The 16,236-nt window shown below is 37.8% G+C and overlaps 1 protein-coding gene across 1 annotated transcript in view; it reads right to left on the minus strand.

The window, feature by feature from the left end:
- The window catches only part of F10 (coagulation factor X), a 17,892-nt gene extending 3,046 nt beyond the window's left edge, over positions 1-14,846 (minus strand). Inside the window, exons 1-6 of the mRNA XM_015819325.1 lie at positions 14,693-14,846; positions 9,083-9,243; positions 5,300-5,324; positions 4,348-4,461; positions 2,954-3,085; positions 2,122-2,375 (exon numbers count right to left, since the gene is read on the minus strand). Coding sequence (XP_015674811.1) covers positions 2,122-2,375; positions 2,954-3,085; positions 4,348-4,461; positions 5,300-5,324; positions 9,083-9,243; positions 14,693-14,762 — 756 coding nt within the window. The 5' untranslated portion in view covers positions 14,763-14,846. The remainder of the gene's footprint in view (positions 1-2,121; positions 2,376-2,953; positions 3,086-4,347; positions 4,462-5,299; positions 5,325-9,082; positions 9,244-14,692) is intronic.
- Positions 14,847-16,236: the final 1,390 nt, after the last annotated feature.

Consider the following 16,236-nt stretch of genomic DNA (forward strand, 5'->3'; position numbering starts at 1 on the left):
AGAGAGAGAGAGAGAGAGAGAGAGAGAGAGAGAGAGAGAGAGAGAGAGAGAGAGAGAGAGTCACTCTCATTAACTTCTCATGAAGAGAATGGTTCTGGCCATGCTAAAAAATTCACTTGGCCTTCAGAACAAGGGGCTTGCACATGTACAGTAAAAGGACATTTATTCCTGGAACTAAATCATATATATTATACTTTTATATTATACTTGTATGTATAATTTGAAAAGTTTATTTTTTGAAAAGTTTATTTTAAAAAAGTGAAATTAATTATGGTACCAAGTTATAGGATCATAGCCTCATTTGATTACTAAATTTCATGGCTGCTGTGTTGCTAATAAATGGTTGATTGAGCATCAAGTACAAATCCTAAATATTAACAGAAATGTATTTGAGCAAAATTAAGATATTTTGGATAAATGAACATATATAAACTGGGAAAATAATTGGCAAATCTTCCTTTCATTTTCTTTTTCTTCTTTATTTCTGGTCCTTTCTTGTATCTCTTTTACCAGTTCCTTCTCAAATTATCTCCATACTTTTATGGCCACATCTGCAGCCATAATTCTCAAATTATCTCCATACTTTTATGGCCACATCTGCAGCCATAATTCTTTAGAAAAAAAAATCTCCCCTTAGCTGACAAAACATCCCCATCAAGTATTTATTACTGTGCAGGTAGGAGAGAGGAAGGACACAACCAACAAGAGAGGTTTAATCCCTCTCCAATAACGATCCCATTAGGCTTTATTTTTTAAAAAAGTCCATCATTTTAAAACTAAATTGCCATATTGGAGGAGAAAAAGGAACTCTTGGATCAGATGGAAAAGAACCATTGACTTTCAGTTTCGCCTCCACTTTCTGATTTATAAGATAAACTATAGTGGTCTGCAGATCATGCAAGTCCTTAAGACAGTGGTCCCCAACCTTTTTAGCACCAGGGACCAGTTTTATGGAAGACAGTTTTTCCAGGATGAGGTGTTGGTGGATGCTTTCATATGCAACCTAGATCCCACGCATGTGCAGATGAAGTTTTGCTTGCTCACCTCCAGCTGCACAGCCTGATTCCTAACAGGCTGGGGTTGGGGACCGCTGCCTTAAGAGTTAGATTTTTTTACTCTACTTGAAGCAGGGTGAGGTATTTGCATTACAGGTAGTCCTCAACTTACAACATTTCATTTAGTGACCATTCAAAGTTACAACGGCACTGAAAAAAGTAACTTATGACCATTTTTCACATGACCATTGAAGCATCCCCATATCACGTGATCAAAATTCAGATGCTTGGCAACTAGTTCATACTCATGACGGTTGCAGTGTCCCGGAATCATGCAATCACCTTTTGCAACGTTCTGATCAGCAAAGTCAATGGGGAAGCCAGATTCACTTAACAACAGTTTGACTAATTTAACAACTACAGTGATTCACTTAACAACTGTGGCAAGGAAAGTCGTAAAAAGGGACAAACTTACTTAACAAATGTTTCACTTAACAACAGAAATGGGCTCAGTTGTGGTCGTAAGGACTACCTCTATATCACAACATTGATTCTTAAATATATGTAGGCCTGTATATTTAAATGCACACACAACTATGACTTTTTCCATATGAAAATGAAGGGTTGTGTAACTGGAACAAAAAGAAATTGTTTAGCCTAACTATTCCTATCTTGCTTCTGTAATCAGCGTTTGCAGTCAGGGAAAAATTTCATGCAAGCATGGGAAACATGTACATGGATGGGATATACTGAAGGAGGGAATAAGGAAGTATACAGGAATGATTGATGTCTTCCTTATAATGTCTGATTTTCATTGGCTAATAAAGTTTATAAAGCAATGCTACTAACTTTCTAAGGTATGGCACTTCTGAACGCAACATTAACACTGGTTCAGATTGTGTTCCCACCCAGGACTTATTTTGATTGAAAATAAAGTGCTGTATCTTTAAGAAGCTTCTGCTCGAGTTTTCATGATTGGATTTTTTTATGATTTTTCAAGTTTTGCCAAGGGCCAGTGACCTTACAAAAGAATTGGAAATTAAAAGTAATGTATGTTTCATTGTTTCAACAAATTTGGGATGTAAATCAGTCAGTATTCTGACATACACATTCTGAACTCATTTACCTGCCATGGACATTCACCCGGTTTGCAGTCAGTTCCATTAACGACTCTCACTCCACGGTCCGAATCATCAGCCTTACCGAGCCAGGTTTCATTCTTGGACTGCACAGTAGGAACCATGCTAGAGAAGTTTGTAGGAGATTCAACATAATTATCTTCGTCAATCACATCGTAGGCCTCAGAGAAATCTGTTTGATCAGGCAGACTTGCTTCCCTCTTGTCCCTGGCTTTTTTAATTCTACCACATGAAAAGTCACCTGAAAAATCATAATGAGAATTTCAAATTAAATGATGCCGCTGCAATAGAACATGAGGTCAAGAAACAAGAATACAAAAAAGGACACCTTTACATTTAAATAATCTCATTCTGAGTGAGAAAACTATTAACAAATTAGATAACTGCCATCTCTGTTCTTTTAATAAAGGATAACTGTTGCTGAAAACTACATTTTGGAATGCTGATTAATTAATAATAATAGAGTAATAATAATTCCTATTAAAGTAATATTTAGATAGCCTTAGTTGTCAATGGACAGAGATAAATTGTGTCAGTAAAATTACACCGGAGTCAGATTTGAAAGTCTATCAGGATACAGAAAAAAGAGATAGATAGAGCTCTGTTACTTTCTTGCCATATAAAATACTGCCTTTCTCCTTTATAATAAAATAATATATTATATAATACAACCAAAGTCAAACTAAGTTTTTTTTAATGTTCTGACTTTTAAATTACAGCAGCCCAATAGGAATAACACATCAGTCTTTTGGCTAACCCTGATATGAAAAAAACAAAATACAATGTTATAATTTTTCAACTGAACAAACACAGTCATACCTCCAGCAACACAAGATTGCCCATCATCTCCCAAAATGTAACCTTCAGCACATGAACACTGAATATCATTCTGATCAAGTTTGCAGAAGTGCCAACAGTCACCATTGTCCAATCTGCAGGACTTATGTATGACTATGTAAAAAAAATAGACAAAGCATTAGTAGATAAAAAACATATTCTTTGTATAAAGATAAAATTTTGACAGTCATAGCCAATTTTCTTGGCACAGCAATCCTATGTTGCTTGCTTATAAAATTGGTTGCAGAAGCAGAAGTGATGCTGGTAGGAACCTGACCTCATCTCTCTTCTCTGGAGATGGACCTTGTCCTCCATTATTGATGGGACAAACTGAAGAAAACTATATGCCTCATTTATTTCTCCACAAAATAAAGGAAATCTATCAGCTAAACCTGGGGTTCTATTTGGGGGGGAGGGGGAGTTAGTTGTACATGGCTCCATCTTCATATTGGGACGCGAGTGCTCTCATCCAGCCTGAGTAAGATTCAGCCCATTTTGGTAAATGTCCTTTAAACTAGAAAATGTGAGTTAGGGTAACAAAGTACCAAATTTTAGATATTGATGCAAAAAACCCCCACCTATTTCAGATACATATTAATTAAATATGAACTAACAATGACTGATCAGAAAAGGAATCTTGAAATACAACGACCAGTTTTAAAAGAGAGGTAGTCAAATTAAAGCTACTGCTCTTTTTCACAGTATACCAGCTGTACATCAATAAGATAAGAGGATGTTAGCTACAAGACATAGTTGTCTTTGACCTGATCCACCCAGGTGGTTTTTATATTCTAATATCTCTGAACTGATTGTCCATATACTTAGGAACATCCTTTTCCATTACTTCTACCAAGAATATTGCTAAGGAGCTACGATATATTCAAGACACCAGTTCACCTACAAAAGCCATTAACTTCCCATAAACTAAATCTGGGCTACATATGTTTTTCTTGGATAGCAGTTAAACCCTTGGAAAATTGTGTTAATTTTATTTCATTTGATTGCTATGACCTCTATGATGCTTCAGTCTAAGTGACTATCAGTTCTCATAAGATTTCACTGAAGTCTCTGAAGACTTAGGGGGGAAAAATCTCACACATTTTCAAATCTTGGCAAGGAGAGGGGGAGGGGGAAGAGGAAGAAGTGTGGCCACATGACTCTGATAAAAGATAATATTTGTAGCTCAGGATTGAAATGAGGGGTTCTTGGTGCTCTCTGAGCTTGGCTGTTTTGATGTTTCATTACACAGTGAAACTGATGATGTTACGTAGTATGGGTGATGAAATGTCAAAACAAGCAAGCCAGAGGACCCCCAAGGACCTCACATGACTCTGTTCTTGCCCTTAGGTCTTTTGAGTAGCTCCAACTCAACTTACGATATTCACAGTTTTTTCCTTGATAGCCAGCCAAGCATGTACAGGTATAGCTACCAATGCCGTCTTTGCATGTCCCACCATAATGACAGGGGTTTGATAAACACTGATCCCCATCTAGCATGAAAAAAAAGAAGTTAAAATCCAAAATATAGAAATATTGTATTTACATGTTCAGAACAAAAATCCAAATTACTGTTACATTGTTTCCTAGAAAAGAAGTTCAAATGCAGTACCAAGAATGGAATTTTTAAGATGGCTATAATGAATAATACTTATACTGAGCATCGGATCAATCAACTTTACCAAATGAACACACTGCACAGAGGAAAGGTTTACCTGCAAATTACCAGGAAAGCTTTCTCACAAGGTATATAGCAAATCTAAGCCAGTTTAACACATGGAATTATATTACTTCAGTCCTCTATAGGAAAAGAAAACCTGGTTCTGTGGACAGATGGATACAGTTTGACTAAATCATATAGTTTACTTTATCAGAATACATAAACTAGCCTTAGAATATAATAGAACATATTCCCCAAAAATAATTATTGATCTTTTTTTTTGAATGATTGAAATGAATGATTATTTTTTTTGAATTATTGAAATTATTAGAAGTTCTCCCCAGATGACTTGATTTGAATAGGATATTAATAACCACATATATTATGGATATGTATTGTCTTTGAAATGCCCAGTATATGGATAGTAATAAATACCTAATAACCTTAGAATAACTATAACCGGCCTTTTTCTAAGCTTTGAAGGGCTTAAGAATCTGAATTATTAAAAAATGGGGATCAACCAGTCAATTTTAATCTATCATAGATATACAGTACAATATTCTTAATTTTAATCAAAAGTACCGGTAATATATTTATTTCACCAAATACACTGAACATATTTAACCATTATTTAGGAAAAATGCTTGAAGCAAAAGCAGATGATCTCTTACCTACATAAGTATTCCAGAAGTTCTCCTGATTAGAAAAAAAAACAACATACATATGCACATTAGAGTTTAGCAGTGTTAAATAAAATTTACAAAGCTAGGGAATGAAACAAAAATAATTTAAGAAGAATCTCATGTAACATTTCAGTGAGCAGCAATTAAGTACTAATGCTAATATATTATAATATATTATTTCTATACTATATTTTAAAAACTCTGTTATCTTTTTCTATTCTGTTGGTGCAAATATGAACAGTCCTTTAATGAAAAGAATGATCAAGAATTTACACATCTTGATCTATTTATGAGCTTGTTGCCTTTTAAGTAATGGGTTAAACTGTGGTTGTTTAGACAAACATTCCAATATTTTGAGGAGTTTAATTTTATTAGTGAATTTTATTTTTATTTTATTTTTTGCAGGATTTTAAGCACGGTTAATCAACTGATTAATATAAAATATAAGAAGTGGATGAGAAATACAACAGGATAATAAATTAATACAAATCTAGCAAAAGCAAGTATGGGAAAAAGCCTACAACATTCTGATATTAAGTGGTGACAATATGGAATAGCTTATATAACACCACTACCACTGTAGTACGAAGGCAATTCGGAAATAAACCTTGGTTTGAGCATGTGCGAAAAATAGGCAGGGATAGCGATGCCCATCCTATGGCACCGTGCACAGTAGTTCAGTAGGCAATGAGGAGTGGAAGGAGAAGATTGTGTTGCAGTTGACTCATCTGCTAGATCAATTGAAAATGAACCCTGCCATAGAAAATCCTGCCAAATGTGAAGTGCGTGCAGTAATACGATTCCTGTGTGCGAAAAAACTTTCGGCAGCTGCGATTCATCACGAACTGTGTAATGTTTACAGTGTCGTACCTCAATGGTGTCACATGTTTAACGATGGATGAACTGATGTGCATGATGAGGCAAGACGTGGCCATCCATAACAAGCGTCGGGACATGTGGACCTCCAGTGTGATGTTGGTTCACAATAATGCTTGCCCGCATATCGCTAGATGCACCCAAGAACTTTTGAAGCAGTTCCATGTTTTTGATCACACCCCCTATAGCCCAGATTTGGTGCCGAGCGACTACCACCTCTTCAGGAACATGAAACAGTGGCTTGCGTTGCACTGCTTCGATGATGACAATGTGCTTCACAATGCTGTTACAGGATGGCTTCATTCCCAGATGGGAGATTTTTTTTTGCAGAAGGAATTTCAAACCTTGTAAGATATTATGATAAGTGCCTCAATTTGAATGGCGATTATGTCAAAAAGTAATGTAATGTTGTATTTTCTAATGTGTATAAAAAAAGTTCTGTATCTGTGCATGTCTGTCATTGATAATGAAACGGAGGTTTATTTCTGAATTGCCCTCGTACAAACGTATAAATTCTTACAAAAATAGGAATATCTGTTGATTTGGTTTCTCTGAGTTTTTCATTTCTGCAAATTTGTCAAGTCTGGTTTCTCAAGAATTGATCCAATAATTTTTTTTCCAAAAAAAATTATAAAATTATAGTGCCGACTCTTCATCAATTCTCTTTTTCCACTTTTTACAACTGATCTTACCAAATATAGCACAGAACTCCTTTCAAAAGTTCAGCTTATCAAGATAATTTTTTAAAGTGTCTGAAATAAAACGTGAATGCGTTTTGGTGCACAACCTTTTAAATATATGCAGTGCTTTTTTTGTCACAGAACACACTGGAACGAAGTTCTGGCACCTTTTTTTTTAACGGATTTTCCAAGTTTTCAAAATAACTTTTTTGAAAATTTGATGTTTGGTCCATGTGGATTTGAATTGCCCTGTCAAGCGTGGCAGGTCGGCGGCAAAATCATTAAAATGGTGCATGCGGGCTGCTTGTGTGTTGAGTCCGATGCATGCGTACTTTATCCGCGCTGGTTGTGATGGCGCTGCTCAGCTTGTGGCACTGCTCGGCTTGTGATTGGTTGTGTGGTCGCGCGCTGAGTGCTTACTGTGGGCAGCGACCATTATGTTTCGTTACACAACTGACATGTGTGTGTGTGTGTACAGTGATTGACTATGTGTGAAAGGTAAATAATTTATTTTAAAAAATCGTTGGTGAATTGAAAATCTTTTTTTAATTTTTAGTGTAAAATTTACTATGAACATTTGCCTTAAATACAATAAATTAAATTTATGTTAAGAACTGAATATGTAATTTTTTAAATACAAGATTAACAAGATGTGAGTTCCGGCACCTTTTTTCTTACAAAAAAAGCACTGAATATATGTATTTGTAGCTCAGATCAATATTCTACTGTCTGAAAATCCTCTAGTAAATATCCTAAGGGTGCTACCATACATTTACAAAATGTATTATAAAAGCTTTATATTTCCCTGCCTTCCCATAATAACTTTCCCCAAATAGATGCCGATAACTGGCACTGATAACAATGCTGGCGATGAAATGAACTGTAGTCCAGTGCATTGGAAAAATTACTTCACAATATGCCTCTTGGTTATATCATAGCTGCTTGAAAATTTAAAACTATTTAAAACTTAAAGCCTGCTGTATAAAAGGGGAAAATGCTGCAAAGATGAGTAAGGCACATGACAGGATTTTGCTTCACATTCTTCCCTTTACAATCTCTAGTGCAGTGCTTCTCAACCCTAACAACTTTAAGATGAGTGGACTTCAACTCCAGAATTCCTTAACCAATAGAAGCACTGCACTAGAGCAGAGGTGGGGGAACTATAGCCCCTTTATGTCTTGTAGACTTCAACTCCCAGAATCTTGAGCCAGCATAGCTGGCTCAGGAATTCTGGGAGTTGAAGTGCACAAGTCATAAAAGGGCTATAGTTCCCCACCTCTGCTCTAAAGATTCCTTCCACTGCTCCTGATCTCTGGATCATCTGTAGTTTTATTTTTGTCACCTTGTAGCTTGCTGATCAGATGATAAAGACTGGTAAGAACAGAAAAATGAAGAAAGAACCAGTTGTTTCTATTACTTAAGTGCTAGACAAATGCAAGATAAAAACAGGTCATACTATAGCCACCACAGAGCCTGACAAGCATCAACAATTTTTGTTCCTCCCCACTCATTTCTGAATACTTCCCTTCCTATCTTCTGATACTCCATCCTATGTTCTGCCTGTGTTTGGCCATTGAATAAGGTGTTGCAGGGAGGAGCAACACCCCTCCCCCAAGTTACACCCAGGGATAAAATTGATCGGGATTTAATTTTAATTACTTAATATGCTCCATGGGGTGACTTCCTCTGTTTCTTTGGCAATGTGAAGGTTCTCTTGTGCTGAGATTTATACTTTAGTGTAAGAATGATCTGGGTCAGAGGTCCCCAACCTTTTGGGCACCAGGGACCAGTTCCGTGGAGAAAGGTTTTTCCACAGACCGGAGAATACATTGTTTTGTGTGCTGCCTGCATCACATGTATGGGGCTTTGCTTGTTTATGTGGCCTGGTTTCTGGTAAGCTGCGGCCCGGCACTGATCCACGGACCGGGGGTTGGGGACCCCTGATCTGGGTGACACACAGCTTTGTTGGATGCTCAGAGTGTGGGATGAAATATATATGGGTAGAGATATACAGTCAAGAGCATGGAGCAGCCAAAAGCAACAGAAAGAACCACAGAAAAAATGATCTGGTAAAATACTCCATGATGAAGACATACTTCAAACCCATTTCATGCCATCTGATTTTGATTCTGAAGGCCTCACAGAAATAAGAGGCATAGAAACACACATGCACCAAAAGAGCACATAGAGACAGCAGTCAAAGATACACACTTACAGTTTTCTCTTGATCTTCAAATGCCTCCCTGGCTTCTTCTTTTGAGCATCTCTCCTCAGTGCACTCCCTTTCAATGTTTCCAGGTTTAAATTCCTCAAACAGTGAATTAGCTCGTTTTGTTCTTTGCAAAAATCTATTTGCCACTTTGCTTTGTAAGAATACTAAAGAAGAGCAAAACAAAGATCATACGGATATGAACTGTCTATTTCTCCTGCCCCCCAAGCCAAGAAATAATATTCTGTATAATTATATTTAGGGATAATGCTATGAGAAATTATGGTCCTGAGTTTTAAAAATCATTATTTCTGACACGGGAAGGATTCCACAAGCTTTTTATGTGAGTAAGTGTGAATATGTGAAATGTGCAAGAGAGAAATAATGAGTTATTAGAGTGGCAACTATGGGGAACCTTACATGATCACAAACAGAGTTTTATCAGGCATGACCACAGGTAAGCTGAATAGAAATAGCCTCCTATGGACATTCAGAGCAACACACACTATACTTATTTTACTATAATGAGATTCATAAGTTTTCCCATAAATCTTTTCAACCACTGAATTCCACCATATGGGATTACAAGAGGCCCCAAAGTATATTTGGAGAACTTGCAGATGTCAGAGAGCTGAGCTTTATAGCCAAAATGCTCTGTTCTGGCTGCAGTACATACTCTATATAATGACTCATTCAGAAGTAAACTTGCAACCTGGGTTTAGAGCAGTGGTTCTCAACCTGTGGGTCGGGACCCCATTTGGGGTCGATCGACCATTTCATGGGGGTCGCCAAGCAAGGCTGTCCACCATTTTTTTTGTCCGCCATTTTTTTTGTCCGCCATTTTTCCCCCCTTTTCCGGCGGGTGCCTTACCTCCCTTGGGCTGGGCCAGCTGATGGTCGGCCTGCTCCGTCTCTGCCGCTTGCCAGCTACGCCTCGGCCGGCGCAGGGGGCAGAACCACGCATGCGTGGCGCTCCCGGGCAGGGAAAGTCCTCGACTTACGACCGGTTGGGTAGTCCTCGACTTACGACCGGTTTAGTCCTCGACTTACAACCGGTTTAGTCCTCGATTTACGACCGGTTGGGGTCGCGGCATTAAAAAGGTTGAGAACCACTGGTTTAGAGTATCCCCTACTTTCCTTTCCAACTTAGAAACCTATTCTTTCTCTCCAAAAGCAATCTGCCACCATGCATGTTTGTTTCACAGCAGAATTCAGTATTTTCTTTATTTTGACTTCTTTTACAACCTATGGCAGTGATGGCGAACCTTTAAGAGACCGAGTGCCCAAACTGCAACCCAAAACCCACTTATGCATCGTTGGGTGCCGGGTGGGTGTGGCCCATTGGGTGGGCATGGCTGCAGTGGTAACGGCAGACTGGGTGGGACTAAAAAGTTCAATCAATCAATTCCAACTTTGCAAGATCTTTTTTTTTCCCGCCAGAAGTTGAAATTGGCTGATTGATTGAACCTTTTTTTTTTTGCACATGGTGGCGGAGACCTAAATCGAAAAGGTTTTATAAAACCCAGCTGAAGGCCTAGGACTCGGGCGATGGCACGCGTGCCCACAGAGAGGGCTCTGAGTGCCGCCTCTGGCACCCGTGCCATAGGTTCGCCACCACTGACCTATGGCATTTAATTTAAAAAAAAACTATATCTCCTTATTTATATTTTATAGTTTTTATTTTTTTTTACTTGTTCCTGTTCTGTTTTGAGAATGAATTGTCAACCCTTGATTTTTCCTTCTGTTACTTACGTTTGTACAACATAATCTATAACCATTCAGTTAATCTTCATAGTCTCTTTTTTAATGCTGATACTCTGCAACTTTCCATCTGTCACTGCCTCCATTTCTCCTTTTTACCTTGATTTGTTTCTCAGTGATATGGAAACTTCACAACAATCCTTTTCTCAGTTTCCCATTCTTCTTGTTAATATTTAATATATAGAGATGGGCTTGGACTCTATGGCTACCAGACCTTGGTACAATCACTTTAACCTGTGACTAAAGTTAATTTTCTTCCCAGTGAAGTTGACCCCATTGGTTCTTAGAGGCTACTTTAAGTCATTTTGGATATTTAAAAAGTTATTGGCAATCTATGACTCTTTAGAAAGTTTTGACCCATCATCCATCATCCACATTACTTATTCAGTTCTGGTGTCTCTTGGTTCTTCATTTAATTCTTACATGAATCTTTGTTCTTATGCTTTTCTGGATCCTAAATTTCATGTCTCAAACAATGAGCCAATCTTGTACCACACCAGCCATTCCTTTAATTTCCTATAGAAAGTAAATAATTTCAAGCAGACTTTTTATTTCTGCAGTTCTGAAAACTGTTAACTTCCTGAAAATTTCTTTCCTTAAATTTGGCCAATCATATACATGTATTCTGAATTGCTGGAATATTCTTAGATGTCTCTTTTTGTACTGTATGTATTCTTAACCTGCTACAGGCTGACTCTTGCCCTCTGTGCTCCACGCATTGAAACTGAGATTCCAAGTTGTTTCCATACTACAGTACCAGATCTAAAGGTCTCTCACTTTGATCTTTCTTGACTTTTCTGCCACCTTTGATAAAAATAATCCAGTCTCTAGCTTATCTGGTTTTCCCCTTATCTATCAAACAATCATTTTCTGATGTAGAAAGCTAATACTATCTGCTTCTTAGTTCCCACAACAGAAGTTCTTGTTCCCTTGTTTTCCTCTATTGCACTAAATTTCCCAATCTTCTGCCTCTCTGTATGTTCAATATCAATCAACCCTAACTGACCAAATTTATTTATTTATAGACTTTGTTGAAATTGCCAGAAGGCTTGGGTAGCTTGTATAAGAAATATATACATTAAAAACACCAGAAAAACAACTCTCCAGATAAAAACAACATTACTCAACATGCAGGAAAGATTCAACAATGGCTGCACAGACACCCCAAACCTAGGTCTAGGAAGAGACGCAAGTCTTAAGAACCTTCCAGAACTCTAAGAGAGTGAGTGCTATGTCTCTGGGGAGATGCAGTTTCGGAGGGCAGGGGGCTGTGAAGAGAAAGCATGCTTCTTCAGTTCCACAAAATGATATTTAATTAAAGGGCACAGCTATTTGGTTTATTTTAAACATTCACTAAGCACCTTTCACAAAGAATTCCAAGGCAGGTATGCAATGCATAGAGTAAAACAGTTACAGATAGTCCTCAAATTATGACCACAATTGGGACTGGACTGTCTGTTACTCAGCGATGATGTGGTCGTTAAATGAATCAGCATGTGACCACACTAGATTTTACTACCTTTTAGCCATGGTTTTTCATTTAATCATGTAGACATTAAAAGAATCACATAGTGATTAAGCAAATCCAGGATCCCCTGACTGCAGGGATGCTTCAACAGTGGTAAGGGTGAGGAGTGGTCATAAATCAGTTTTTTCAGCACTGTTGTGTTTTTGAACAGTTTCTAAACAGATGGTCATAAGATGAAATATTATATATTATAACTATATAATAAATAAAATAAGAGAGATATAAAACCTGTTCAAATAGGAATTAAACAAAACCCAAAGCAATTAAAATACCTCAGAAAATGTAAAGGTTTGGTTTTGTAAGAAAAAGAGAGAATAGTACCAGTGTATATAGCTGTGACATTGAGGAATACAGAATAGACTTTCTTTCCCTTACTAATAAGATAAGCATCTGCATTCCAAAAAACGGGAACAGCAGATTTGCCACTCTCAATCCTGATCTCTCACAAGCAGCAGCTCTATCTTATTTGGATTCAGTTACAACACATTATCCATCATCTAGCCAATCATTGGTGCAAGCGTGGGAGCCATAGTATTTCTTGGAGAGGTCATAGAGAAATAGATCTGCACATCAAGGATACCTTGCTCTAAATTTCCTGGTGAATTTCTTCAGTGTTTTGATGTAGCACAGGAGATAGAATACAGCCCTGAGGGACACCACAATATTGCTGCACTTGAATAACTCCAAGAGACACAGACTAAACATAACCAGAGAGTCAGGAATGGAGCCACTGAAACTGTTGTCAAAACAGGCAATACAAAAAGACTTTATGCTTGACTCAATAATAAAATACTGGAAGTTCAAGAAGAACCAACAACCATACTCCCTTTATCCATACTAACAGATTATCCATCAGGCTAATCAAGACAGCCTCAACCCCAATAATCTGTACTAAAGCCAATTTGAAATGGGTTGAGATAATCTACTTCTGTCAGCCCTTTGAGGTAATCCAGACAAGAAGTACCAACCATGAGTACCAACATTACTTTAATTGTAAGATTACAGTAATGAATCATGCAAATCTGAAAGTAACTCTCCCCTTCCTTTTACTTTCCTGAAAATGAGGAGGTCCAATAATTGTCTACCTCTGGAGGATAATTGCCTTATTTAAATGGGGTGGAATATTTCTATCCTCAAAGAGGCATTTATGAAAGCATCTCTAATTACATCCTGGACAGATGTTACAAGCCAAATATTTAGAGGACAAATACTGGAACTTTCCATAGAAGACACATGCCCCTCTCTACATGTTGTCATCACAGGGAAGGCTGGGCATATCACTTTGAGCTTCTAAAGGAAGGCATGATATAAATCTAAGAAGTATTTAAATACAACAAATAAGTTGCTATTTGAATAAAATTCTTCATTAGAAAATTTGGAGGGAGGGACCAGGACTGCTACAAGGCTGAAAAAAATAATAATTTCCCCACACCAACCCCAGTGAGGTTCTGTTACATTCAATGTATTGAACGATCAACCTTCATTGTTCACAAAAATCTTTGGAAAGTGTCTAGAAGTACATTACAAATAGGTCAAAAGTTTTCCATGTCAAGTTTTCCTCTGTCCTCCTAACTTGTGAAATTTAAGGAAATCTTTTTCTCTCCAGGCACTTGGGATACTTTTCTTCTTTCATATTTCACAGGGGCCATTCTTGCATTTTTGACTTTTCAAAGGTTATCTTCATTTGTCATTGTGCACTTTTTAATTCTATTTTTTTTAACTTAGTTACCTGCTGATGGTGGGAACCATTACATATAGTGATTGTGGGTATATGTTATTTCCTAACTCTTCTGAGTGGACATAATTGCAATACGAAGGTACTTAAACTCAGCCTTCTCTATTCATCTCCTGCCTCCCACGCCTGAAACAGGAGATATTTCTGCAGTCTCAGAAATAGAATAGATAGCACTGTTTTCTGTTTTTATCTTTAATAAGAAATGAAATTACACAACTCGTGCACATAAGACAGCAGATATATAAGTATTTCAGCATGAAGACTTCCTCTAACCCAATCCTTATTTGTGGCTGCACAAAAAATGATTAGTACTTCTTCAAAATATATTAAACCAATTACAGAGAGAAAAAAGTTGTAGGGGGAGAGCCGTATGTATGACTGCACTAACTCAAATGTCTGGTAGCACCTTTTCAGACTAACACATTATATTAAAAAGCATAAGCTTTCAAGAGATTCATCATGTTCATGGAGAAGCTTAACTGATGTGGGTTTAAACTGAGATAGAGGAAAGGGAGAGAAAGACTGTGTGACCTTGCAACTGCGAGACAAATTATAAGAAGGAGAGAAAGAAATCCAACAAAGAGCTTCTTACCATTACTTTCAGCCTTTGGGAGACTCCACAGAAAAGTGAGGATCAGACAGAGGAGCAGCTGAGGAGCCATGGTGCCTATCGGTGGAAACGAGCACTTTGTTCTCTTTCAGGGCTGGCTATGAACAAGGTTCAAGCAAGCAGGCTTCCTGTTGTTCTGCTCCAGCCCTTATCATGTCCTCCAAAGCCTGTTTGTGTTTAGATATGGATTCTTCAGATCATTGTGCTGACTAATTCAAAATTCGGGTCTTTGCCATGCCAAGTAAGGTCATTTGAGTCAGTACAAGATTAATAGTATGGAGTAGGATGGATACCTCAAAAGAGAGCTGCCCCTCACTGTTAAGCACAGATACTGACATTTAAAGGAAGTTCACCCAGAAGTTGAAAGCAGATTATAGGGGAAGAGCTTCACTGCTCTTTGAGTTCTTCATAAAGAAACCTTAACACACTATACATCCAGAGCAACGTGTTCCAAAGAAGTCCTAGCAAATGCTAATGCTACCTATAATAAGTATACTTCTGCAATATTTGAACATAAGAGGAAATTGCATTTTGCCCCTCTTTCTTTCTCTCACACACATCCCCCAAAGCAGCAGAAAGTAGAGCACAGTAAGACATGTTTTTTCAAATCAAATCTTTATTACAATATTTGATTAGACTTCACAATAAAAGTACAGTACAGTAATTTTACAGTACAGTAAAAAAGAGAAATACTTTAACACATTTATTATTGAGAATAAGAAAAAATAGGGCAATAAAACCATATATTTAATTAAAGTTTTGGGCAGTTGTAGAACTTGGTAAAGATATTTGGCCACCTGATATGTGACGTGAGGTTACCCTTAAAAATAATAAATGTAACGTTTATCTGTGTGGCCTTCTTATTTGGAAATGATTGGAGTGATTAGAACACGTCTTGGGGCATCATAGAAAGGACACCATATGAGGACATGAGTGAGAGTTTCTATTCTGTGGCCCACAAGGGCAAAGTCTCTGCAAATAAGAAGTCCCATGAAATCTTCCTGACAGCTGAGCTAAGAGAAAGACATCAAAGCAGGCTGTGGAAAAGGCCCATCTATATTTGCTTAGGATTAGATCCTATAGCTCAGACCTGGGCATTTAATGGCCCCGTGCACATCCGGCCTTTTGGCTGCTCCTGTTCAGCCCACATAAGATCAATTTAAAATTAAAAATCCAATGTAAATAAGTATGCCACAGGGGGCAGGAGAAGAAGCCAGGTCGACTCCCTCAGTCGGCTGCTGGCCACAGGAAGGCAAGGAGAGAAAGCCCTTTTCTGAGCCTGTTCAGTGCTCAGCCTTATCTGGAGCAGCCTGAGGAGTTGTGGTGATGGAGTTTGAGCACATCAAATCAGGTTACATTGGTTTGGCCCTCCACAACAGTTCCAGTTTCTCTTGTGGCCCCTTGGGAAAATTAATTACCCACCCCCAGGATAGATACTCTGCAATAAAGGGCTTATGACTGTCTAACATTTAGCAATGTCATCCATAGGCACTGGTGATAACATTTTGATGATCAATGTCCCCGAG

Source organism: Protobothrops mucrosquamatus, unplaced genomic scaffold, assembly GCF_001527695.2.
Source record: "Protobothrops mucrosquamatus isolate PMUCROS unplaced genomic scaffold, P.Mucros_1.0 scaffold897, whole genome shotgun sequence".
In the NCBI taxonomy this organism is placed as follows: Eukaryota; Metazoa; Chordata; class Lepidosauria; order Squamata; family Viperidae; genus Protobothrops; species Protobothrops mucrosquamatus.